This window comes from Hyla sarda, chromosome 2, assembly GCF_029499605.1.
Source record: "Hyla sarda isolate aHylSar1 chromosome 2, aHylSar1.hap1, whole genome shotgun sequence".
Classification (NCBI taxonomy): domain Eukaryota; kingdom Metazoa; phylum Chordata; class Amphibia; order Anura; family Hylidae; genus Hyla; species Hyla sarda.
Window position 1 is genome coordinate 221,833,573 of NC_079190.1, and position 17,482 is coordinate 221,851,054.

The following is a 17,482-nucleotide window of genomic DNA, read 5'->3' on the forward strand; positions in this document are numbered from 1 at the left end:
TCCACAGTCACTGCAGTGACACTGATGGCAACCATACTTACCTGATCTCGTTCCGTGCTGCAGTTCTCCCACTATTTTCCTCTGTATCTTTCGTTCCGGGGCCAACTTGGTGCATGGGAGGAGCTTTCTGACATCTCCGCTGCTGCTTTTCTGCTGGGTCCCGCTACTAGCAAACAGCAGCGGTAACATCCGGAGTCTCTGCCCATGCACAAGTCGTCCCTGAAACAGTAGATAGCAGGAGAACGGGATCAGATAAGTATGGTTATCATCAGTGTCTCCTGCACTGCCTTCTGTACCGATAGGTTAGTGCAGGTGACACTGACAGATTTCCTCTAAAATGTACATTATTAAGGCAGGCAATCCTGGGGACACTTAGGTTGTGTAGTATAGCCTAAATGCTGTAGATTTAAAAAATGTGATCAGTGCTTATTTTTAACTGTGTGGTTGTGAGGATAATGAAATAAATGTTTACACAGAAGACGGTCTGCACTATGTATATATGCTTGCTTTCTAGATTGTGGTATGCCATAGATCAGTGTTTCCCAATTAGCATGCTGGGAGTTGTGGTTTACATAGAGGACTTCCAAGTGTTGCAGTTGTAAGGGGTAATAAAGCCATTTTTCAAGCCTGAAGGAGAGTGTGGATTGAAGTAGAAGGAAGATAATTGACTGATTAATCACAAGTAAGGCTGTGGTTTTCATGGAATTTAACTTCTATTCTGAGTGTCTGTGGAGACAAGCTTAAAGGGGTAGTCCGCTGCTCAGCGTTTGGAACAAACTGTTCTGAACACTGGAGATGGTGCCGGGCGCTCGTGACATCATAGCTCCGCCCCCTCATGACATCACACCCGCATCCTCCCATAGACTTGCATTGAGGGGGCGGAGCATGACATAACGAGGGGGCGGGGCTATGACATCACGAGCTGCTGACTCCAGCGTTCGGAACAGTTTGTTCCAAACACTGAGCAGCGGAGTTCCCCTTTAAGGATGCAGAACTCCTGGGGTACAGTCTCTGTCTGTGCTGTAAGAAAGAATATGGAAATCATTTCTTCAGGAGGAGAACAGATCAGTCTTTCACATTCCAAAATATTACTTAGGACTGCTTGTTTTGGGTCTCGCTGCCAGTAAGGATGTTATCAAAAAGGTACATACACCTACTGTAGCGTAAACACAGGCTTTAACCCCTTAAAGGACATCTGCAGCACTGATTAAATACGGCTCTTATGTCATTAAATTGGAAGTTAGGCAAGTAATTAATTGGGTTGTATTACCTGTCTTGCCCCGTTTCACCGCAATGCCGCCACCGTAAGTCGCTTCCTGGTCCCCTAATGCTTGTAGCGTTGACCTATTATTCCCTATGGGGCCGCCATCTTGGTTGACGCTACGTCACTAATACCCGTAAATCCCTGCACTCCCCCGGCCGCTCGTCGCGCCAGCCCCTCTCCTCCCACCTCATAACTATTCATAAGTTCTTGATTGGCTCAGCACACAGTAGGGGCGTTTCAGGGCCACAGCCTATGTGTTTGTGCGCAGGTGCTCGCTGCCTAATCAACTCCTCCTCTGCTGCGCTGTCGGCAAGAAAGCGTAAATGATGGGCTGGCTGCGCACTCTACCCCATTACATCCCGGGCGGCTACGTTATTTGCGTAAAAGTTACGCAAATAACGTAAAATATAGCATAAAAGCCAGTCCTGCTGGCTGGCTACGATATTTGCGTAACATTTATGCAAATAATGTAAAATATAACGTAATAGAGCCAGTTCTGCGTGCTGGCTAAGGTATTTGAGTAACTTTGACAAAAAATTACATAAAATTTACCTTTTAGAACAGCGTTTCCCAACCAATGTGCCTCCAGCTGTTGCCAAACTAAAACACCCAGCATGCCCAGACAGCCTTCAGCTGTCTGGGCCTGCTGGGAGTTGTAGTCTTGCAACAGCTGGAGGCACTCCTGCAACTCCCAGCATGACCGGGCAGCAAGATGCGGTCAAGGCATGCTGGGAGTTGTAGTGTTACAACATCTAGAGACACCCCTGTTAGACAACATTGCTTTATAGGGAAAGGTTTGTGTTTTACTATTTTCAGTTAGATTTACTTCTTCCTCCATGCTCCGGCTCCTGCATTGTAGATTCTAGCTATGTAAGCAGTGTGTTTTCATAGCTAGTATGTGCCGTGAGCATGCGGCTGCAGACTGCTCTCCTATTGGACGGGGGCAGAACATGTGAGGGAGTGGGGAGGGCAGCAGCTTACAGGAAGCAGGGAGTCATGGGAAATGTAGTCTCTATGACCTGGCTGCTTACTGATCCGGGCGACAATCACCGGAGAACGGCTGGCCCAATTTGGACAAATGAGGTATCTTTAGAAAGGTATTTCAAAGAGCTATCAGATGTGGAAAACTTTTTATTTTTTATTTTTGTCCCTGAGGACACAGGAAATTTTCATTTCTGGCGTTTTCGTTTTTTCCTCCTGATCTTTTAAGAGGCATAAGTGTTTTAATACCCCAATCCCCCAACCCCCTTACAGACCCATGTGAGGGCTTGCTTTTTGGATGACAATTGTTCTTTGTAATGACACCTTTTTATTTTACCATAAAAACTAAGGAGCAACCTGAAAAATTATTATTAATGGTAGGAAATTGATAAGAAAACCACAGTTTTGCAAATTTTGGGGATTTTTGTTTTTATGTTGGGGACTTTATTGTAAAACTGATATGTTCTCTTTATTCTGTGAGTCAATGCAACTAAAATTATGCCCATCTTTACACACGTTTCTATTATTGTACTACTTTTAAAAACTCCAAATTTTTTTACAAAATTTGTATGTTAAAATTGCCCTATTTTGAATTCCATATACGGGGCTGGATGATGGCTTACTTTTTGCGCTGTGATCTGTAGTTTTTATTGTTACCACTTTTGCTTATATGTGACTTTTTTGATTACCGTACTTTTTTATTTTTTTCTGGAATGTGATGTGACTTAAAAGCAGCAATTTTAGACTGTTATTATTTTTTACGTTTACGCCGTTCACCATACAGGATCATTAACATTATAATTTAAAAGAACGGGCATTTCTGCATGCGGTGATACCAAGTATGTTGATTTATTTATAATTTTTTTTAATGTGTGAGGGGTTTATTCACAGGGGGCTAAATATTGCAATCTTTAGATTGCAAATACTGATCAGTGCTATGCATAGACATAGCACTCATCAGTGTTTTCTGTGATCTACTTGTCTGGACTGCTCAAAGGCAGACCGGTGAAGAAGACCCCATGATGGTGGTAGGAGGCAGCAGGGGTGTGGAAATTTTATAAAAAACTACTTGTCCACAGGACTAAAATGGAGCAAAATCTACTTGTCCCTCATGACGATCCACTTGTCCGGGCCAATTTTTCGCTTTTACGCTCTCCTATTTTCCTCCTCGCCCTATAATAGCCATAACCACCTACTATAATGATACCTTTAAATTTTTCAATAACATATTCTCTGAAACAAAAAAAAATAAAATAAATAAATATATATATATATATATTTTTTTTTTATTTTTTTTTAGGGAAGTGAAATAGTAAAAGATAATTTAGCAGATTTGGTGGTTTTTCTTTTCTGCGCCATTTACCTTGTGGTTAAGGTAACATGTTAGTTTTATAGTTTAGGCGCCTAATTACAGCAATACCAGATTTGTATCGTTTACGTCATGTTTTACTAATTCTGAACTTTTTCTAATTTTTCTAATTGCCATTTTTTTTAACCCCTGTAGCTTTATTTTTTTTCCGCATACCAGGCTGTATGAGGGCTAATTTTTTGCGCCATAATCAGTTTTTTTGTATCTGTACCATTTTGGTATTGATCTGACTTTTTAATCGCTTTTTAACTTTTTTTTTCTGGGATATTATAAAAATTGCAATTCTGTGGTTTGGTATTTTTTTACATTTACCGTACGGGATACATAATTTTATATTTTAATAGGTTGTACAATTACGCACGAAGCGATACCAAATATGTTTATTTTTATTATGTTTGCATGTTTTCATATAGGAAAAGGGGGTGATTTGAACTTTTAACATGGAAGGGGTTAATGCAGCGGTCTTCTAACTGTGGCCCTCCAGATGTTGCAAAACTACAACTCCTAGCATGCCCGGACAGCCAACAGCTGCCCTGGCATGCTGGGAATTGTAATTTTGTAACATCTGGAGGGCCACAGTTTGAAGACCACTGGGTTAATGTCTGTCTTTCAAACTTATATTAAAACTTTTTTTTTTTTTTTACACTTTATTAGACTTATGAGGAATCATTAGATTCCTCAGACAGATGAATAGATTCTATTGAACTCTATTAATCTGTGTGCTCTGTGATCCATTGATAGAGCCTGGTCCAGCCAGGATCTATCAATGACAGAGCCGGGACAGGAGGGAACAGAGGTAAGCCCTCCGGCTACCTCTATAGTGGATCTCCCCCCGCGATCGCGCTGCGGGGGGGGGGGCGATCCACCACACTAGCCCACCAGGGAGCATTCACATGTCCCTTTAGACGCTGCTGTCAGCTTTGACAGCGGCGATCTAAAGGGTTAATAGCCAGCATGCGGCGATCGCCGCGGCTGGCTATTAACCCTTTAGATCGCCGCTGTCAAAGCTGCTGGCTATTATCGGCAGCCCCCGGCTACTGAAAACAGCCGGGGGCTGCAGAGTATGGAGCGGGCACGAGTCGGGAGCCCGCTCCATACAGTCTGCAGATCGCCGCCGCGCTTGTCAGGTCCGGCCCTGCTTGCCCGAAGCCGGGCTAAGGGCTGGACAAATTCACCTGCCCGGCGCCCAAAACTGCTTGTCCCTGGCGTCGGGCGATAGGAATTCCACATCCCTGGGCAGGTAAGGAGAACTCTGTCTGCCACCTTGGCTGATCTGATCCCTGCTACTGTGGCACGGCTATCAGATCAGCCGCTGGAACCGCTGCATTGCCATGAACATTATTGATCATGGAATCTGAGGGGTTAATGGTGGACATCAGCGCGAGAGTATAGCAGTCCATGATGTGAACGCAGCTCCTGCACTTGCTTCATAACTACAATGGGACACAGACGTACATGTATGTCCTGGTTCGCTAAGTCCCAGGCGCCCAGGACATACCTATATGCGCTGCGTCCTCTAGGGGTTAATAAGATATATGTAGTCTGCTAGTTACTGTGATTGTGCTTTAATACACTGGTACTGTGCATGTTGTTATATTTTCTAATGTAAAAGATTGGCATGTCTTTGAGCAAAAGATTAAAGGAGTTATTCTGGAACAGAAAAATGTTTCCAAAATCAGTTCCACCCTGTCCTGGAAGTTGGAAGGACCGGTTTACTTAGAGGAAAAGAGACTGTCTCCCAGGGAGGTTGCATGGGACGAAAGTCTGCACCTCACACCGACTCAGGGTGTATGGAGCCTGCTCCATACCCAGCGACCCTCGACTGATTTCAGTAGCCGGGGGCTGCCGCTAATAGCCCGGCATGCAGCAATCACCGCGGGTGGCTATTAACCCTTTAGATCGCCGCTGTCAAAGTTGACATCAGCGTCTAAAGGGACCTGTTAACCATCCCTGGTGGTCTAGTGGGGTGGATCCACTATCCACTGTGGAGGGCTTACCTCAGCATTCATGGCTGCTCCAGTGGATCTGCATTTGATTTAGCCTGCCTTGAGCTCAGGCTCAACCAAATGAACCTAATAAATGGAGTTCAATAGAACTGCATTGATCTGTATGAGTAATCTAACGATTCCTCCTAATAGTGTATATAAAAAAAAAGTTTTATAAAAGTTTTAAAAAAACACCCGTTAACCCATTCCATATTAAACGTTTATATCACCTCCTTTTCCCGTTTTCCATATAAAAATATGTAAACAGAATAAAAATAAACTTATTTGGCATTGGCGCATGCGTAATTGTCTGAACTATTAAAATATAACTTTATGTACCTCGTATTGCCAATGGCGTTAATGTAAAAAAAAAAAAAACACAGAATTGTGTTTTTTAGGTTTATAACCTCATATCCCAGAAAAAATAAAAGTGTTCAAAAAGTCAGATCAATATGCACATACAAACAGCAGATCACGGACCAAAAAATTAGCCATCATACTGCGCAGTATATGGGAATTTTTTTATTTTTTTTATAGGGATCAGGAATTATTTTTTTTTTTTTGAAAAGTAAAAAAAAAAAAAATGTATTAGTAAAATATGACAAAACTAAACACATTTGGTATTGGTGTAATCAGGCTGACCTAAAGTATTAAAATAATGTCAGTTTGACCACAAGGTGAATGTCGAAAAAAAAATTTCACCTCACAAAAAATATTTTAGTTTTTTTAGTTTCAGAGCATAAGTTATGGAAAAATGAAAGGTGTCCTTACAAAGAATAATTGGTCCCACAAAAAACAAGCATCATATGGGTCTGTAGATGGAAAAATAGGAGTTATGACTATTATAGGGCGAGGAGCTAAAAACGAAAGTGTAGAAACTAATAAAGACCTTATTTACGTACTATTTTATCTACCAGGACAAGTGGATTTTCATGTGGGACAAGTAGATTGTGTTCTGTTTTAGTCCCTTGGACAAGTAGTTTATTTATTACATTTCCACATCCCTGCAGCTTGTTAGGAGCTTTTTAATTGTTTTTAAGTCTTATGTATGCTCTATTTAAGTGTTAAAATAGAGATTTGTACATTTTTGGAGTGCACTGTTTAACATAGTTCATAGGGTTAAAAAAAAAAAACAGTTCATCAAGTTCAACCTATATCCCTATTGAGTTCCTGGTTTTGCTTCTGTTAAAACTTGGCTCCATTCACTTCTATGGAACTTAGATGTAAAACCGCACCCAACCTGCAGACAAATGGGCAGTTTTTTGTTTCTTTTTTCATTACTTTGCTTTACTTGCTTTGCATGTAGTCTCTTTTCATGGGTGATGTACAAATTTAAAGAAGAACAGAGGACTGTGGTAGAATAGTAAAAAAAGAAAATTAGGAAAGCCTTTTTGTTCAATGTTTGGGGTAAGATTTGTGTTGGTTTATTTGAAGGAGTTTTCTGACACCTTTTTGGAATAAATTGCAGATTGGAAGGAAATAGGGTGAAAATAAAACCACAATGATGTCTCCATACATAGAGCACATGTTGCTGCCGCTAGTCAACCGATGACCCCAGTGCATACTTCCCCTTTATCTGCAATTGGTTCTTGAAGACCAGAAGAATTAGAATGTCTCCAGTTTTCTAATATACTTATGTATATAATTCTGCTCACAACCCTTCTTACAGGGATTCACCCCTGTCAGTGCTATAGAATGGTACAGCCCACCGATTATTATCCATTTGTAATTCATCCACTGGCTCATTAAATAGAACTAAACTGGCATCATTTGAAAAATGCATTGGAAATAGGGTGAAAATAAAATAATTGGAAATGCATTGGAAATAAAATGTAAAATAAGCATAGCCTTAACATGTTTTTTTTTTTTTACATATTTTAGTTATACAACCAATTGTAATGTATTTAGGTCATGGAGTAATAGTGCAAGCCACTACCACTTGATGAACCAGTTCTGTATTGTCTCCTGAAGTTATTAGTTCCTAATTATGTGATTTTTCTTTTATCCAGCAATTTGTTTTGGGTGGATTTCTGAACCATATAAAAAATCTCAAATATGAACGCAGCCTGAAAGAGTCTCTAAAGGACATGAAAATGGATGAAGATTTGGAGAATGAAAACTTTCAAATGAGGAAATACTCTTATTTGGATGAAGATGGTCCTTTATCACCCATTTCAGAGCCTGGGTAAGAATTTATGTTGCCTACATTTTTAGGACCATGGAGATCCCAGAGGTCCCCTACTTATCATAAAAGCGTCATGCCATTAGTTAAAGGGGTACTCCGCTGCTCAGCGTTTGGAACAAACTGTTCCGAACCTGGAGCCGGCACCGGGAGCTTGTGATGTCATAGCCCTGCCCCTCATGACATCACACCCCGCCCCCTCTATGTAAGTCTATGGGAGGGGGCGTGGCAGCCGTCATGCCCACTCCCATAGACTTGCATTGAGGGGGTGGGGCTATGACGTCACACGCTCCAGCGTTCGGAACAGTTTGTTCCAAACGCTGAGCGGCGGAGTACCCCTTTAAGATGGAAAGGAGGATCTTCTTCATCCCCCAGTCTAGAAAGTTTAAAAAATCTTGTAGCTGCAGCCTTAAAATCAAGTGGCTGTGCTGACCCAGATATACATCTCTGGATTTTTCTGTGACAAATATTTAATATGTGAGTTTAACAATTCATTAAAATTTTTAAAGTTAATTTAACGAACTACCGCCACACTCTACTGGGTGATTTCTGTCACTATGCTTTACCCCCACAAATAGCTGTTATGGCTGGATAGGTAAAGCAGTGCATATGTGCATAGTTTATATGGTAGAAAACACACATGTAATCAGGTTTAGCTAAAGGCTGGGAGAAAATGTAGTTGAATGGGATGTGTTATGGGTAACTGTAAAACTTTGGTTTCCTTCTATTGATCCAGAGCAAGGTAAGAATCCTGCTGAGCATAAACTATTCTACCCTAAAAGGAAACCTTTTCCTTCTAGTCCCGAGTGGTAAACATTCAAAACATACATTTTATCCATTTTTCCATAGAGTACATATTATTGGTAGTTTAGAAATATAAGTTCTGAATGTGTAGTTTTCTTTGCTCTGTACTCTGAATTCAGAATTGTGTCACCTATGCAGCCATAACAGCATTTTTTGGGGGAGTAAACATAGTGACAGATTATTATTCCCAATTTTTAATATGTGCTGGTTAAACATTATGACATTATTTGTAAGGCTATCTGGTTGATTTTTTCTATTAGTTAAACCTTATCCACAAATATTACACTACTCGAGTCTTTCTGCCCTTGCTTGTAGAATTTGGAAGTTATTCTAGTGGCCAGACCACATGGATTCTGGTGCTGTAATAAGAGATAACACAAAGCTTTCTTACCTGGGCATGTGTTCTGCAAACTCTGTGGCTTCCAGATGTCCGTGTCGCTATCTTTCGCTTTTGGATAGTAACCTGCTTTGTTTGAGGTCTATAAGAAATATTCTGGATGTTTTTAGCTACTGAAGTTCATTGTCATACAAGGATTTGCCTTGTGACTTATCTAGTTCAGCCAGTTATTCCCAGCATGCTTGTATAATGAGGCATAAATTACAGTGTGTCATTAAATAAATATTATATATGATAGAGATAGAGATAGATATATATAGATAGATAGATATATATATATATATAGATATATAGATATATATATATAGATATATAGATAGATAGAGATAGATAGATAGAGATAGATAGAGATAGATAGATAGAGATAGATAGAGATAGATAGATATAGATAGATAGAGATAGATAGAGATAGATAGATATATATATATATATATATATATATATATATATATATATAGATAGAGATAGATAGATAGAGATAGATAGATAGAGATAGATAGATAGAGATAGATAGATAGAGATAGATAGATATATATATATAATAATATATATAATAATATAAAATAAAATATATCTCTATCTATCTTGATATGTCAAAAGTTTCCATCAGTCATAGTCTAAGTGCTGGACCCCCAACGATCAGCAAAACGAGCAGGTAGGGCCCTTCCGGTAGCTAGTCCGGTAGTGATTTAAAAAAAAAAAATATATATATATATATATATATATATATATATATATATATTTATTTATTATAGTTTTTTTTTTTTTTTTCTTTTTTTTTTTAAACATGCTCAGAATGCCACCTTTCAAAAAAACAAAAACAGACCAGACATGCCTCCCATCATTTTCCTGATGCCTCCGGTATCTACCTCCTGTCCTTCACTGCGGCCCTCTTTCTGCTTCTTGTGGTAGACACTTCTCATTGCAACTCTGCTAATCGTCGGCCACTTCAATGTTTTGCCTTGGTCAGTGATAGGCTGGGGGGCAGTGTGAGATATTGAGCCCAGGCACCAGGAAGAAGACCGGTACTCAATACATTCAGCTAATTGATAGCCACAGCGGTTTCCCGCCCTGACCAGTGATAGGCTGGGCAGCAGTGTGCGATATTGATCCTAGGCACCAGGAAGAAGATTAAGGCTCAATATCTCACACTGCCGTCCAGCCGATCACTAGCCAAGTCAGCACATGACTGCGGCCAGCAATTAGCTGAGCCATAGTGTAACGTGTAGACCACAAGAAGCAGAAGAACACCACAACAGAGAAAGGGAGAGTAATTCCTGGGGGAGTGGCAGGAGATAAGTCAGATTTGTATTTTTAAATGGTGACTTTGTGGGCATGTTTAAGGGAGTAAAAAGTTCAATGCCAGATAACACCTTTTTAAGTCAGTGGTACCAAGCTGTTCTAGAAGAGAACCACTGACACTGCCTGCAAGTCTTTTTATAGCCATGGAGAAAGCAACGGACAGTGCCCACTTACTCTGTCTGGTCTTAAGGGGAAATGGTGGGGGACAGAGCAGGCTATTCTTGCTATCATTATAGATCTTTTAGATCCTTGTTTTGATGACTGTTTAGTTGAGTCTTCTAATTTATCAAACAATGTTTGTTTGAACATATTCACATTTAATTGTAGGGAAAACCTCAATGAAGATGAAGCAGAGGAAGAAGTCGAAGTTGTGGTGAGTATCAGCAGGACCATCTGTAAGGTGTCACTATCCTATTTAGTTCATCCTCTGGTTTATAGCTTGTGTGGTTTAAAGGGGTACTCCTCCCCTAGACATCTTATCCCCTATCCATAGGATAATAGGGGATAAGATGTCTGTCTGATCGTGAGGGCCCACCGCTGGGGACCCCTGCAATCTCTGCTGTGGCACCCCAGACATCCTCCTTCGCTCCATGCCGTATAACTGGCGATGGGGGACGAGACTTGCATTGAGGGGCGTGGCCGTGACGTCACAAGCCTCCAGCGCTGCACCCAATGCTCTAAATGAACGCCGGGTGCATCAGGGTCCTTTGGATAGGGCATAAGATGTCTAGGGGTGGAGTACCCCTTTAAGTGTTCCTACTCCTGCAGCAGTTATAACTTTCATGACCATGCTGCAAAATATTCTTAGACGATGCCAGTTGCACACATGATTATCAAATAGAAAATACAATGGCAGAACTTGTAGGTGTTTAAAAAGACTTTCCCAACAAAGTCATTTAAGGCGTAATCTATGACCTATCCTGTTAGAATACAATAAATGTCTGTTGTTGGAAAACAGGGAAAAATTATTTTGACTTGACATACAAAAATGTCCCCAACCCCTTGACTGACACTGATATTGGTCAATTTCATTCCTATGAAACTTATTGTTGTAGTCAATCACGAACCACATGTAGCATAATGCCCTGCCCTGTCCCCCTATTCTTGTATAGCAGTACATCTGAATGTTAAAAAAGATTATTCGCTATGTTTCACTGTTGCAGCCACGAAGAGGTAGAAAGTTAATACATCAAAGCAACACTTGAATATGGAGGCTTATGGTGACATCATTGAAACTGGGAACACACTGGTTCTCATGAACATTTTTAGACTGGTGTCACACATGGCATTTTTTGACAAAAAAAAAATTATTCTGTTTTTAGGCCCTTCCTTTGTATTTCCCATTCCTTCAGAATCCAATGTATTAAATCCAATGTTATCAGTGTAAAACGGTAACACTTTTCAAAAAAAAAAAAAAAAGTTACATCAATCTACTTCCTTCTACTAGGATACTGTTCTATAGGCAATGTATAGCTTTGTAGCTTTTGTTCTATAACAATAATACATATTCAGTAGTATTCTGGTTATTTAAGAAAGACAAATTATCCAGTCCTGGCTGGGGAGATTGGATTATACCAGTCTATAAAAGATCTCTTTTCCTACAATGGTATGAAAAGGAGAGAAATGCAAACAGCTCCGGAAAATCAGTTTCACTCATAGATCTGACTTGTATAAAGAAATCTCCAGAGACGTTTCCCATGTTTAAAAAGCAGGCCTCCTCTACTTGACAACAAAGATATATTCTAGTAGAAAAAAAAGATGTCGCTGGGGACAGGGTAAAAATAAAAACCAAGCCATACTCTTCTACCTACTCCCCCGCTCTTCACTACATGTTCCTACATTGAAGACAAGCCTTCTCAACAGCACCTGCTTGGTCAGTGACTGAGGGGGAACACCACTGTGGTCAGTGATTGGCTGAGAGGGTAGTGAGGGACCAGGGTAGTTGAGTATGACATTTTGGGATACCACTTTTAAGAAAACCTCAAAGTACTGAACATAGTCTAATGGTGTGTAGTAGATTTTCGGCAGATTTCACGCAGCCCATTATGGAGGAAATTCACTGAACACCTGCTGCAGATCTGACTTAATTTGGGTGGTTTCTGTCTTGTGAGGATTCCGTGCGGAATCCACATGCGGAAATTCTAAAGTGTGAATGGTAGTGCGTAATCCCATAGAAGTCTATTGGGCTTTAACCCCTTAATGACCACGGATGTAAATATACGTCCTGATGCGGCGGTACTTCGCGCACCAGGACGTACATTTACGTCCTGTACATGACCGGGAGCATCGTATCGATGCTCAGGTCATGTGCGGCAGGTCCCGGCTGCTGATAGCAGCCAGGGACCCACCGGTAATGGCTGACATCCGTGATCGCACGGATGTCTGCCATTAACCCCTCAGATGCCGTGATCAATAAAGATCACGGGATCTGCGGCAGCACGGCTAAGGGGGGGATCAGATCAGCTAACATGGCGGACGGAGGTCCCCTCACCGGCCTCTGCCGCCTTCCGGGCATCTTCTGCACTGATCTGCCTTCCAGCAGACCAGAGGCCGATAATACTGATCAGTGTTATGCCCTATGCATAGCACTGAACAGTATTAGCAATCCAAATGATTGCTTTAAATAGTCTCCTATGGGGACCTAAAAAGTGTTAAAAAAAAAAAATAAATATCCCCTTCCCCCTTGTTTAAAACATTTTATTTTTTTTTTTAACATATTTTGTATCGTAACGTGCGTAAATGTCCGAACTATTAAAATATAATGTTAATGATCCTGTAGGGGGAATAGCGTGAACGTAAAGGGGGGGGGGGGGGGGGAAAAAGGCCAAAATTGATGCTTTTTTATGTTTTATTTAAAAAATTTCTATAAAAGTTTTATATACACAAATATATATATACAAAGTACAGATCACGGCGCAAAAAATTAGCCCTCATACCGCTGCTTATACAGAAAAATGAAAAAGTTATAGGTTTTCAAAATAGGGATTTTGTATACATTTTTTTTTTTTTTTTTTTTAAAGCGGCACAGTAATAGAAAAGTATGTAATCATGGGTATCATAATTTTTTTTTTCGTTGCGCCATAAATGTTATGGTAAAATGAGTGATGTTATTACAAAGTACAACTGGTCATGCAGAAAACAAGCCTCATGTGGGTGTGTTGATGAAAATATAAGAGTTATGATTTTTAGAAGGCAAGAAGGGGAGGAGGAAAAAACGAAAAATGCAAAAATAAAATTGACCTGGTCCTTAAGGTCAAAATGGTCTTGGTCCTTAAAGGGGTATTCCGCCCCTAGATATCTTATCCCCTATCCTTTGGATAGGGGATAAGATGTCTGATCGCCGCGGTCCCGCTGCTGGGGAGCCCTGGGATCTCCGCTGCGGCACCCCGCCATCATTACTGCACAGAGCGAGTTCGCTCTGTGCGTAATGACGGGCGATACGGGGGACGGAGCAGCGCGACGTCATGGCTCCGCCCCTCGTGACATCACGGCCTGTCCCCTTAATGCAAGTCTATGGGAGGGGGCGTGACGACCGCCACGCCCCCTCCCATAGACTTGTATTGAAAGGGGTGGGCCGTAACATCACGAGGGGCGGAGCCGTGACGTAACGATGCTCCGGCCCCTGTACCGCCCATCATTACGTGCAGAGCGAACTCGCTCTGTGCTGTAATGATAGCGCGGTGCCGCAGCGGGGATCCCAGGGCTCCCCAGCAGCGGGACCGCGGCGATCAGACATCTTATCCCCTATCTTTTGGATAGGGGATAAGATGTCTAGGGGCGGAATACCCCTTTAAAGGGGTAGTCCAGTGGTGAAAAACTTATCCTGTATCCTAAGGATAGGGGATAAGTTTGAGATCGCGGGGGGTCCGACCGCTGGGGCCCCCTGCCATCTCTCTGTAGGGGGGCCAGGCTCTCCAGCCAGATAGCGGGTGTCGATCTCCGCACGAAGCGGCAGCCGACACGCCCCCTCAATACATCTCTATGGCAGAGCCGGCTCTGCCATAGAGTTGTATTGAGGGGGCGTGTCGGCCGCCGCTTCGTGCGGAGGTCGACACGCCCCCTTCCCGCGGGCTGTCGGGGCTCCGTAGAGGAGATCGCAGGGGGCCCCAGCAGTCAGACCTCCCGCGATCTCAAACTTATCCCCTATCTTTGGATAGGGGATAAGTTGTTCACCACTGGGTCACCACTGGACTACTCCTTTAAGGGGTTAATTTGATGCGGAATCCTTGCAGAATTCTGCATGCAGAAATTCTGCCTTGTGAATATAGCCTTAGTATGGTGGAGATGCTGACCAGGGCACGGAGGTGAGTGACTAACCAGTGAAGGGGCCAAACTGTCCTCTAGCAGTCAAGAGAAAATGCTCAGTAAGGTTCAAGGCCTACTTTGCATATCCTTTTAAACTCTGATATTTTGGCACTGGATGCGTCAATTAACTAATGAAGGGTATGTACAGATTCGGGTTCAAAAGCCCTATGCAGCCATGCCTTACTTTATTCCATAAAAACCTGCTGGCTGGTCCCCTTAACCCCTTAACGACGCAGGTCGTAATGCGCAGCAGGTCCCGGCTGCTGATAGCCAGGGACCCGCTGGTAATGTTGGACATCCGCGATCATGCGGATGTCCGCCATTAACCCCTCAGATGCCGTGATCAATACAGATCACGGCACTTAATGTGGACGATCGGATCGCCCGCAGCGCTGCTGCTGTAATGGCGGTCGGAGGTCCCCTCACCTTTCTCCATCTGTCTCCCGGTGTCTTCTGCTCTGGTCTGAGATCGAGCAGACCAGAGCAGAAGATAGCCGATAACACTGAGCAGTGCTATGTCCTATGCATAGCACTGAACAGTATTAGCAATCAAATGATTGCTATAAATAGTCCCCTATGGGGACAATTAAAGTGTAATAATAAAAGTAAAAAATAAAAGTAAAATGTTAAAAATCCCCTCCCCCAAAAAAATGTAAATGTAAATGTTTTTCCCCATTCTACCCCCAAAAAGTGTAAAAAAAATAAAATTAAAATATATAAAAGTTAGAAACATATTTGGTATTGCCGCATGCGTAAATATCCAAACTATTAAAATATAATGTTAATTATCCCATACGGTGAACGTAAAAAAAAAAATTCAAAATTGCTGCTTTTTTAAAACATTTTATTCCAACAAAAAATTTATAAATGGATTAAGTTTTATCTATGCAAATGTTGTATCAAAAAAAATTAAAGATCATGGCGCAAAAAATGAGCCCTCATACCGCCGCTTATGCGGAAAAATGAAAAAGTTATAGGTCAGCAAAATAGAGGGGTTTTAAACGCACTGATTTTGGTAAAAATTTGCGTTTTTTTTTTTTTTAGCGCCTTAATAATAGATAAGTATGTAATCATGGGTATCATTTTAATCGTATTGACCCACAGAATAAAGAAAACATGTCTATTTTACCGTAAAGTGTACAGCATGAAAACGAAACCTTCCAAAATTTGCAAAATTGCAGTTTTCTTATCAATTACCCCACACAAATAGTATTTTTTTGGTTGCGCCATACATTTTATGGTAAAGTGAGTGATGTCATTACAAAGGACAACTGGTTGCGCAAAAAAACAAGCCCTCATACTAGTCTGTCCTTAAGGAAAAAAAAAATGTTTTCTAGGTTAATCTAATGCTGTACTATATGCCTGCCCTTGCATTTAAAAGGGTACTCCGGTGAAAAAAATGTTTATAATCAACTGGTGCCAGAAAATTTAACAGATTTGTAAATTAATTCTATTTAAAAATCTTAATCCTTCCAGTACTTATTAGCTGCTGTATGCTCCACATGAAATTCTTTTCTTTTTAAATTTCCTTTTGTCTGACCACAGTGCTCTCTGTCCATGTCAGGAACTGTCCAGAGCAGGAGTAAGTCCCCATAGCAAACCTCTCCTGCTCTGGACAGTTCCTGACACGAACAGAGGTGTCAGCAGAGAGCACTGTGGTCAGACAGAAAAGAACAGTCAAATTTCCTCTGGAGCATACAGCAGCTGATAACTACTGGAAGGGTTAAAGGGGTACTCCCGTGGGAAAACTTTTTTTTTTTTTTTTAAATCGACTGGTGCCAGAAAGTTAAACAGATTTGTAAATTACTTCTATTAAAAAAATCTTAATCCTTCCAGTATATTTTATGAGCTGTACACTACAGAGGAAATGCTTTTCTTTTTGGATTTCTCTGATGCCATGACCACAGTGCTCTCTGCTGTCCATTTTAGGAACTGTCCAGAGCAGCATATGTTTGCTATGGGGATTTTCTCCTGCTATGGACAGTTCCAAAAATGGACAGCAGAGGTCAGCAGAGAGCACTGTGGTCATGACATCAGAAATCCAAAAAGATAAACATTTCCTCTGTAGTATACAGCCCCTAAAAAGTACTGGAAGGATTAAGATTTTTTTAATAGAAGTAATTTACAAATCTGTTTAACTTTCTGGCACCAGTTGATAAAATAGTTTTCCACCAGAGTACCTACCCCTTCTGGCACCTGTTGATTAAAAAAAATAAAAGCCTTAATAAATTCCAGAGCTCCCACTGCCAGATCTTCTGGTCCACGCTGCAGTCCTTTTCTTCCCCTGTTTGCTGATGTTTTGCTTCCACACACCCTGCCTCTTAACTTTTCCTCCCCACGCAGTGAACCACAGAGCTAATCAAAAGAATGAAGTACAGGAGCACAGTGGGCATCATGTAACAGTCAGAAGCACCACCCATATATCACACATAGAAAATGGTAGTCCTATAAATGTTTTCTGGCTCTTTTGTGCTTCTGATGGGCGTTTTCCCCCTGTATTTCAGGAGACCAGTGCATTCATTCTGGACCGCCAAGTGCCCAGCAAGGAAGATTGGCAAATAAAGAAGAAAAAGAAAAAAAAGAAATAATTATGTAATAAAACTTCACGTGAACTCTTATCACTGTGAAATTCTGAACAGTAGCTATGTTTTTCGATACAATCAATATATATTTTTTTGTAAACATTTATTAAATTAATTAATAAATAGCTGCTTTGTATATGGTTTAAAAAATGCAGTGGATTCCTTTTGTAATGTAGTATTTTTTTCTGTTAACATTATAATGTGGGTTAATAATATAATTACAATGGCACCAAATTGATAGTTTTTTTTTCTTTAGCGTTACTACTATAAAATATTGCTTTACGTTGCCATATTCTGACACCTTTTAGCTT

At 41.0% G+C, this 17,482-nt stretch overlaps 2 protein-coding genes across 5 annotated transcripts in view; one reads left to right on the forward strand and one right to left on the reverse strand.

Annotated features, from left to right (window-relative positions):
* TAF1D (TATA-box binding protein associated factor, RNA polymerase I subunit D) overlaps positions 1-17,373 on the forward strand; it is a 36,891-nt gene extending 19,518 nt beyond the window's left edge. For 2 of the 4 annotated variants that reach the window (XM_056556460.1, XM_056556461.1), the window contains 3 exons: positions 7,609-7,784; positions 10,612-10,657; positions 17,094-17,373. In XM_056556460.1, the coding sequence (XP_056412435.1) occupies positions 7,609-7,784; positions 10,612-10,657; positions 17,094-17,177 (306 nt within the window). In that variant the 3' untranslated portion in view covers positions 17,178-17,373. The remainder of the gene's footprint in view (positions 1-7,608; positions 7,785-10,611; positions 10,658-17,093) is intronic. The other 2 variants (XM_056556459.1, XM_056556458.1) reach the window with 2 other exon arrangements.
* Positions 1-17,482, reverse strand: part of C2H11orf54 (chromosome 2 C11orf54 homolog) — a 101,330-nt gene that overhangs the window by 55,807 nt on the left and 28,041 nt on the right. The window lies entirely within an intron of this gene.